The following is a 9,401-nucleotide window of genomic DNA, read 5'->3' as shown; positions in this document are numbered from 1 at the left end:
ATATATATATATATATATATATATATATATATATATATATATATATATATATATATATTAATTCAAAATAAGAAAAATTTGTTCTTTCGTATTTTATAAGTTTGTGTCATACATTTAATAAAGATATTTAAATGAAATTCAATCTGTCAATATATTTTTTGAAAGTCAAATTTTTATTGTAAAAAATTTCTAATGTAGTTTGTAAAATATCACAAAAAGTTATTCAAATATATTATGTCATATATATATATATATATATATATATATATATATATATATATATATATATATATATATATATATATATATATATATATATATATATATATATATATATATATATATATGGTGGTTGTTTTATATAATTAAGTAGGCTTATCTACACTTGATTCCCTCTTTTCAAATTCAAACTATTTTAGTCTCTCTTTGATATTATATATGTTTCACAATTTTTATAATTAAAAAAAATGATTAGATATTAAAACAATTATGGTCTCTTTTTCATATTGTTTAAGGTTCACAATTTGGATATATTAAAATATCGATTATAGATTAATCTCAATATTTATAGTTATGGTCTATACGGTAATATTTTTCAATTATATGTTATTGAAAAGAAAGAAAAAAAAAAAAATATATATATATATATATATATATATATATATATATATATATATATATATATATATATATATATATATATATATATAAATAAGAAGAAAAAAAGGATATATGGTAGAAAGGATATTATTTTCTAGAAAAATACTCTTACATGTATATCCGTGTGTGTGTATGGGTCAAGATCAAACGACACCAAGATATCAATCTTAGTAAGATGATATTTTAGATAACTCTTTACTTACATCCGTATAACAAAATCCAACGTCTCGGATTGAAAGTTATCATCGTATAGATCATGAAGCAAGAAAGTAAGTTTCCTTTCAACCATGCAGTCCCATACCTGCACGGACTTAGGATCCCTCTCATTCCGATGTGGCGACCACCCTAGCCCTCATTGGCCTCAGGTGTTACATGCGGTGCAACCACCTCTCACCTTCTTCGGCCCCGGGTGTTACATATCAGAATTTGAAAACAAGAAAGTAAGAAGAACTCATGAAGCAAGTTCCATTTTCGTAACTATTGGTACAGCTCCACTAAATCAGGTATAACTCTCTGCTCATAACTCCGATTGTAAAGATTCTGGTCTCATTGGAAAGCTAACGAAATTCTCTTCGATTTGCTTATATGGTTCGCGTTTATTGCTTCTGTTTTGAAGGAGATATGTGAGTTTGAAGTTGGATGTTGCATGCTGAAATGAGTTATGAAGGGGTTACGGGTTTGGTAAGCATGGAGGTGAAGCTTTGACTATGGTGGAAGTCCAATGGCAGCAAGAACATCCTTCTAACCTCTATTTAGCCAAGGTGAGTTCCATTAGATTCGAAACCTTGGGTAGAATTTGGGGAAGAATTTGCATGTTAAGGGTTTTAGTGTGAGCTAACTTGATGCATGTTTGATTTAATGATGAGATTGTGTTTTATGTATGCAATTTGTACATTAGACCACTATTGCATGTTGGAAATTTGTCTAGAATTGAATTATGATGATTGGAATTGGTTAGAAGTGTTTGGAACTGCTTTAGAACTCTTAAAATGCAGAATTTTTGGGTCTGTCAGTGATGTAACCGGTTACATGGTTGATGTTACCGGTTACATGTGTGAAAAAGGGTGAAAAACGGAGTTTTTGGGTCATGTAACCGGTTACATGATTCATGTAACCTGTTACATCACTATTTAGGCAGATTTTCCAAAACTTCAAAAATTCGTAACTTTTGCGTCGTAAGTCCGTTTCGCGCAAACTTTATATCGTTGGAAAGCTAGTGATGTGTACTTTCTAATAAAATTAGTCCCCAAACCAGAATGTTTGATTTAATCATACTTGACCCCCACTTAGTGTGTCTTGTCGAGTGAAATTGCATGTGACTATTTCCCCCGAGATACAGTTTTGTTCCGTATAGGGAACCGAGTTTCTCGTTAGTCATGTGAGACTTGTTTAATTGGTATTTAAACATGCTAATGTTGTATATGATCATGGATATGTTAATTTTAATATGTGAATTATGCATGATTAGAATGAATTAATCTCATTGCACTTAATTGCTATATTATGTTTAAATATGAATGCTATGTCGTGATGAGATGTGAATATCTTGTTAATGCTTGTTGTTTTGATTAAACAATTGGGATTGTGTGCTTGTGTGATTTGGCGCTTGATATGTGTGTATGCTTGAATTGAAACGGGTCGGGGGCTAGGTTGCGTTATGTCCCGGGCTTTGTAATCAATGGGACAACCCTGATCGTGTGATCCTGGGCTCACACCTGAGCTACCGTTGCAGTGTGCTTGTGAGGGTCTTGAGGCATTTCCCACTTGGTGTTAACACACTTGCGTGCTCGGTATGGTGGCGTTATGCGGCCAAGTAGGCCTATGCATAACAGGTAAACCATTTCTTGTGGTGCCATGTAGGCTACATCACTAGGCTTTCGCCCGATGGACCCAGTGTGTCAAGATGGCGTATTGTACTCGGTGTTAACACATGTGCGTGAAGATGGTTAATGGGACAATGACGCCAATTAGTCTAAGTTCATCTCGCAGCCATTTAGGCGAACCCGTATAATCATCTGGCGGTGTGCTTGTACAAGTCTCTTGACAATAGGCACGGGTGTGATTCATCGAGGGTGTGTTTTTATAACCTAGTCGAGGCATTAGCGCGTTTTTGGATTCCCCGTATATGGATGCAGGTTTTGCATACTTGTTTGCATTAATTGAGGACATCTTCTGAGAGCATAAAGGTGGGTAAAACCGAAAGACCTGACCTCGAGGGTCGCGCCCGACAGGAGGCAGGCAGGTAAACCCGGAAGACCTTTTCTGGAGGAAACTGGTACTCATGATTGTTTGTTGATCCTATTGGTTAGTCAAGGGACTTCCAATATGGATTGTATCCTTGTTGTGTGTTTGCACCTGGCCGTAAGGATAACCCCGAATCAATGGTGGATTCGGTTTGTTAATGCATGTACCCTGTAGAACCGAGTGAACCCAGAAGGTTCTTTGGAAAGAACTAAAAGAAAGGATCTTTCTTGAGAAAAGAGAGAATTAACCGTGCTGATTGTACCTTCTATCAACTTGGTAATTGCATCATCGGAAGAAATCTCTTCAGCTGGAATGAATATGGCCTTCTCTTTGCAACCAATGTACACCGAGTTAAGAGACAACCAATCCATCCCTAGAATAACATCAAGCTTCTTGAGGGGTAAACAAATTAGATCAATCGGGAAGTCACGACCATTAAAAGACACCAAACAATCTTTGCAAATTAGTCGAGCTTCCACGGTATCATCCTGTCATACCCCAAATTTGTCCTACCCCTTTATTTCTAACTGGCTTAGGCTTTGCATTCATGTACATACCTCCATTAGGTCATCTAACACATCATGCATTCATTCATTAAAAAATAATCTTGGTTCATTAAAATCATTGGTGATGGATTGAAGGCATTAATTGAGTTTAAAGGTCAGGATTCCATCTATACATGAAGATTGGAGTACCCATTTGTTTGCAACTCAAGTTTAGCTGTGAGTTTCATACCATAAGTCATTTGGTCAGGATATTTGTTACACATCATGGAGAAAAGCTTTGGGAAGTCATTTTGGTCACTGTGAACTTTTAGTCATATGTTGACTAAGTCTTATGGATTCTCTCTTTTGGGACCAATTACTACATATGGATCAAGGTTGTTATTTGGATTCATTTATTCAAGATTACAAGGATTGGAGAGGATTTTAGTGGATTACTTGAAAGGCTAGTCACATGAAAAGTCAATAAAAGTCAAAGGTGTATTCGAGGTCGAACTACATTGTCAAAAATCAACATCCATATGAAAAGTCAAACTACATTGATACCATCATCAAACTTCATTATATTTTCAAAACCTGATTTCAAAACCATTACACCATTCAATTTCCATACAAAAATATCTAATACAGTCCAAATACAAACATATCCATTACAAAATATCCAAACATTGAGTCCTAGTGCCTTTATCCTAATCTCCAATCTTCAATTCAAGTCCAATAAGCATTTGCTTCTTCATCTCCCAGCTCAGCACCAGAATTCAGCTTCATTCTCTTTCTTTATGAACCTGTCAACAAAAAAATAAATACAATCAGTCCCTGCACATACAATCCAAAGAAAAAAGCCTAACATCTTCTTCTAACTATTTTCCTAGCAGTCCATACATCATTGACTAATTACATTCAAGCTTATCTTCATTTGACAGAACCGAACCACACTGTATTAACCAACCTGCCCTGCATATTAACACTAGTCTAAACTCAGCTCAGTCCGAGGTATCATGCGACATTACAATGACAAATTTCAGCATGCATATGAGCTCAATTAATATCACTAAATCCCAAAACTTTCCATATCCAATTATCAACACACTTCTAATTTTCAACCTGTTTCCAACCTCTAAACATCACACATTTACACATCACTAACATACCTACCATATTCAATACAGCCACATACATTCATTCAGCGTATACAAGTTAATCCATATCAAACCATTTTATCACAAACTAACCAGTCTGCATTCCTAACAAACCAATGCAATAGTTCTGTATTCAGTTTACACATCAAATTCGAGTATTCCAAATTATCACCTAACAGCACATCTATACACTACACAGAAAACCATACAAAAATGACCAAAATTAAACTCACATACTGACAGTAGCAAAACTGACATACCTGCACATTCAACACCAACATAACCTCATGAAAGAAGATCACCACATCACTGAATGCAAGGACTCCTATCCCTGCTGCAACTTTTCGAACCAGGGCCATACACCTTCAAGCAACCAAATGGAGTTCCTAACTAATCCAAACATGCAGCCCTGCAAAACCAGTAAAACCGACCGCATTCAATACGTACAATCATCACATATTCACTGGTTTCAAGCATACATAAAATTCAGAACTGATTCAAGCTTAACAGAATTCCAGCAGAAAATCACTAACAGGGAGATTCACAAGAAAAATGGCATAACATTCATAACCGTTCATAGCCGAAAACCGGGAAGGAAAATAGAATCAAGTTCAAAACAAATTCTAACTGTCAACTAGCTTGTAACCACCAAAATAGAATTAGCTCACAACCTCTAACCGAATTCTAAACTGAACCGTAACCAACTTTCCCCCCACCCTTCAGCTTCAAACTATCCCTATCAACCTATATCACAATCACCATCCACTTATCACATGTAACCATATCAAAAACAGAATTATAACAAAAAACTAACCTATAACTAACTTCCAAAAATCAGTTACTAACAGCCCCAAAAGTCTCTAACAGAAACTAACCTCCATCTAACTAACAGGTAACTGAACCATAAATAGCTCATAACTGAAAACAGATATAATCATAACAGAACTGTAACCAACCTTTCAATTTGTAACTGAATCCAAACCTCTTCAACTAACTCTCAGATCCACCCTCCAATCTCCTAACCGATTCTCTCTAATCTAACGGCTCAGAATCCTTCTCTCCTTAACTAACTCCACCTCCACCTATATAACTGGCTCTCTCTTCTCAGATTCACACTACGCCATTTCACACACTCGTTCTCCACCATTTTCACTCTTCATCACTCTCACGCTCATTCACCACCTTCACCTCTTCACACACCCTACCATTCTTCATTTGTCTATCTGAATCATCTTCTCCATTCCTCATCATCTTCATCCACCAACCTTCACTTCGGCAACCTCTCTTCTCCATCACCTTCACACTCATCTTCCACCCTCACCACCATTAGAGCACCACCACAAACCTCCCTCAGAGTTCCTCCATTGAGCTCTGAGTGAAGGTGTGCTAAACCACTCTTCTCCGCCTCTACCGCCTCACTGTGACTCTCCACACGATAACTCTCAACGCACAGTTCAATCCAATTCAAACAACAACGCCACAATTCAGAATTGTTCAAAACAGCAAAAATAGAAGAAGAACAGAAGACGAAGAGAAGAAGGAGAAGCGGTAAACACAAACTAAAGAATTCAAGAACTCACCGGGAAGATCATTTCATCCTCTTGCGTCTATTTCGCAGTGTCGCGCTTAGGACTCTCCTCTCCGGATTTCTCTTCAATTCGCGTGTGTTCGTCATTCCAGGTAAGGTTTCTTCTTTCAAGTTACTCGTCATTCTTGCATATCCGTCACGGTCATTACCGTTCCTCTTCGATCTTCTCCTGATTTGAACGAACTAAGGCTTTGATGATTGGAATTTAGAGTCTCTCTTAGTTAGGGTTTGTTTTTCCCCTTTTTTTCGATCTGAGGCATTTGAGCCTTGTTACGAGGAATTGAGGTCGAAAATGAAGAGAGGAGGTGAAGTAGTTGAGGGTGCGTGTTTGAATTTTGAATTTGGCCGAGCTCCGCCGCCTCCGACGCGGCGGAGCGATTTCCGGCGAGCTGTTTGTTTCGTTGGAGAGGAGGAGAGACGAGTTTGAAAGAGTGAGAATCTGAAACGTCATCCAATTCCATTTAGTTTTTTTTATTTATTCATTTTAATTAATCGTTTTGTTTTGAATAATAACAATATTAATAATGAATAATCAAATGGATCAAACAAAAATTCCTCTAGGCCTGATCACTATTTTCACCCCCAATGGCCCAACGCTTTGCTTTTTGGCATAGTCTCTGAATTACAAAAAACGTTCCTTGGGCCATGTTACTAGCGCACCCACTAGGCCCATCCTATCACCATTATTTGGCTGTATAAAAAAAATCTGTAACAATAAGAAACGAATCTGGGCCATAACCTTCTGGGGCCTTGCTGACTGCACCACTATTTTCAGTTTCACATCCCCTGAGCCCATGATTAATTGATAGTTTTTTAGGTTTCTCTACATAGTTTCTATTTCTTTTTAGGTAATAAAATGAGACCTCTTCTATTAAAAAATCATATAAAAATAGTAGAGTTTTAGGTTGATTTTGACATTAATCTTTTGAATTCATTTCTTTCATAAAAAACCACAAAAATAATAGTGCTTTTAATTCACTTTTGTGCTATATTTTGACTTGTTCTTTTTCATGCTATTTTCAATATTCTACTTAGCACTTTATTTTTCATGTTCCTTTATTCCTAACCTTTAGGTAGAAGCCATGACAACATTAGGTAGAAATTCCCTTCATACTTAGGCTAGTTTCTTTTTCTTTTACAACCTAAAACATCTAATAAATATTCAAAATAAAATCCCCATAAAAAATACAAAGAAAACACTTAAAAAACATTAATAAACAAAGTGAAAATCTTAAAAAGGGAATGGAAGCTTGAACACCCCTTGCTTTAGGGAATGTTCGAGTGCTTGGATCTCCCTTGCTTTAGGGTTCCATTCGGGCGTAAGTTCCCAAATTCTAAAAAACACAAACCATAGAGTAACTCGAGTTTCCCTTGCTTTAGGGATTTCCTCGAAACACTCAAACTCTCTCTCTCTCTTCTCTCTCCTTTCTTAAGGGCATTGTTATCTCCGCTCTATTGCATCCTAGGTCGATCCCTTATGCAAGAGCGCGAGCGTTAACTCCGCCCAACTAAAAAACACAAAAACAGAAAATCTGGAGCCGAACTACGGCGCTCTGATTCCTGAAAAGGATACGTAGGCATCAAGTCGCGGGGCTTGAACGAGCACATTTGTAAATATTCCTTCTTTTCCCCGTATTTCTTTTGCATTCATTCGCATGTAGACATAGACATAGTACACACCCTTTAGATAGAAACAAACATAGGTGGATACCATCGAGTACGATGGGCGCGAGGGGTGCTAATACCTTCCCCTCGCGTAACCGACTTCCGTACCTTGATTCTCTGGTCGCAAGACCCCGTTCCTTCCTTTGTTAGGTTTTCTGATATTCCTTTCCCTTATGGGATAAATATATTGGTGGCGACTCTGTTCATTTTTCGCGAGCGTGCGACACATCCATTGCCAAAGAAATAATCATAGGATTGGGTAATGGAGTAACTTCCAAACCAAGTCGATAAACACACTCGGTAGAGACAAAAGAATGAGTGGCTCCACAATCAACTAAAACACATAAAGGTTGATTGTTAACATAACACGTACCCGCAATGAGATTGTTGTTTCCCTTGGCCTTCCTCGAATCCAAAGTGTAAACACGACCTGCAGTCTTTTCTGGAGCTCCCTTCTTCGGGCAATTCCTCATCACGTGACCTTGCTCGCCACACTCATAACATCTGAAAGGATAAACCTCACAATTTCCAGTGTGCTTCCTCTTACACTTATCACAAAAGGGTGGTCGGGGGAAACGGTCACCGTGGACTTGCTTCATCTTTGGTGGAGGATTACGGGGCCTCAAGTTTTGAGTAGATCTCCCCTGCTCCCTGAAGTTAGTCCTGTTCTGGTTCCTTTCTTCTTGAACCCTCTTCAAACTGTTTTCAGCAACATAGTATTGCCTCAAACATTCAGCATAGGTAGTGAACTCTCTTTGGGAAACACTATGAGCAATGTCGGCCCTCAAACCCATCATGAACTGATCAATCTTCCATAGTTCATCTGGGGCATAAACAGCTTGTCTGGAGTAGTCTGCCAAGTCCTCAAACTTCTCTGCATATTCTGAAACAGACTTGTCACCTTGCTTGAAGTTCTGGAATTCTCGCTCCTTCTGAGTCCTCACACTATTTGGGAAATACTTCTCCAAGAATGCCACTTTCAAGTGTTGCCAATCCTTAGGAATCTCTTGTGTGGTGAAATAAGTGAATGCAGTGTTCCACCACCTAAGGGCTGGTCCCTTCATCTTCTGAGTAGCAAAGATCACCTTCTCTTCTTCAGTACACTGAATAGCTTGAAACACCCTCTCCATACCAGCTAACCAATCATGAGCCAAGAGTGAGTCAAGTCCACCAACGAACTCTGGAGGATCCATCCTGAAGAAGGCACGAAAATCTGGTCCAGCTGCAGCTTGAGGAACAGGAGTTTGAGTAGGAGGCTGTTGTCCTTGCATGCCTTGCATTATTTGAGCCATCATCTGGTTTTGCTGCATCATCTGCTGCATCATCTATTGCCAAGGCACACCTACACCTCCGGCTTCTTGCTCGGGCTCCACATTCCTAGTTCTGGGCCTTCCGGGACCTCTGCGTTGCTCAGCCATCTCCCTGTCTGTCCTACGCATGGAATCAAGTTGATCAGACTCAATGCCATAAATAAGACATAAGGAATCATACTGATTATACACATATGAGGCAGAATTGTACTGCATTATGATGTGTCTTAGCAAAGTCGAGGATCGACCTGCTCTGATACCAACTGTAACACCCCACACATATTTGTCTAGA

The 9,401-nt window shown here is 38.1% G+C and overlaps 1 protein-coding gene and 1 long non-coding RNA gene across 2 annotated transcripts; both read right to left on the bottom strand.

The window, feature by feature from the left end:
- Window positions 1-3,942: 3,942 nt before the first annotated feature.
- Window positions 3,943-6,573, bottom strand: LOC131636593 (uncharacterized). The gene is made up of 3 exons (XR_009294124.1): window positions 6,127-6,573; window positions 4,807-4,955; window positions 3,943-4,192 (listed from the first exon to the last, which is right to left on the bottom strand). It is a non-coding gene; the product is annotated as an uncharacterized LOC131636593 (long non-coding RNA).
- Window positions 6,574-8,002: 1,429 nt separating this feature from the next.
- On the bottom strand, window positions 8,003-9,124 carry LOC131636600 (uncharacterized). Its single transcript, XM_058907211.1, has 4 exons — window positions 8,885-9,124; window positions 8,601-8,758; window positions 8,173-8,498; window positions 8,003-8,070 (listed from the first exon to the last, which is right to left on the bottom strand). The coding sequence occupies exons 1-4, from the start codon at window positions 9,122-9,124 to the stop codon at window positions 8,003-8,005; spliced, it is 792 nt and encodes a 263-aa protein (XP_058763194.1).
- Between the last annotated feature and the right edge of the window lie 277 nt (window positions 9,125-9,401).

The sequence above is a fragment of the Vicia villosa genome, unplaced genomic scaffold (genome assembly GCF_029867415.1).
Source record: "Vicia villosa cultivar HV-30 ecotype Madison, WI unplaced genomic scaffold, Vvil1.0 ctg.001792F_1_1, whole genome shotgun sequence".
NCBI lineage: Eukaryota > Viridiplantae > Streptophyta > Magnoliopsida > Fabales > Fabaceae > Vicia > Vicia villosa.
The sequence above is the reverse complement of the archived record's forward strand: the minus strand, read 5'-3'. Positions and strand labels throughout refer to the sequence as shown.

Excerpts from the sequence above, each read along its gene's own strand:
- LOC131636600 (XM_058907211.1), bottom strand. The coding sequence starts at position 9,124 with ATGATGCAGCAGATGATGCAGCAAAACCAGATGATGGCTCAAATAATG. Across the intron at positions 8,759-8,884 it reads AGTGTACTGAAGAAGAGAAG|TATTTCCCAAATAGTGTGAG; the intron begins GTGATCTTTGCT and ends TTCTTGGAGAAG. Across the intron at positions 8,499-8,600 it reads GAACTATGGAAGATTGATCA|TTTGAAGAGGGTTCAAGAAG; the intron begins GTTCATGATGGG and ends TGCTGAAAACAG.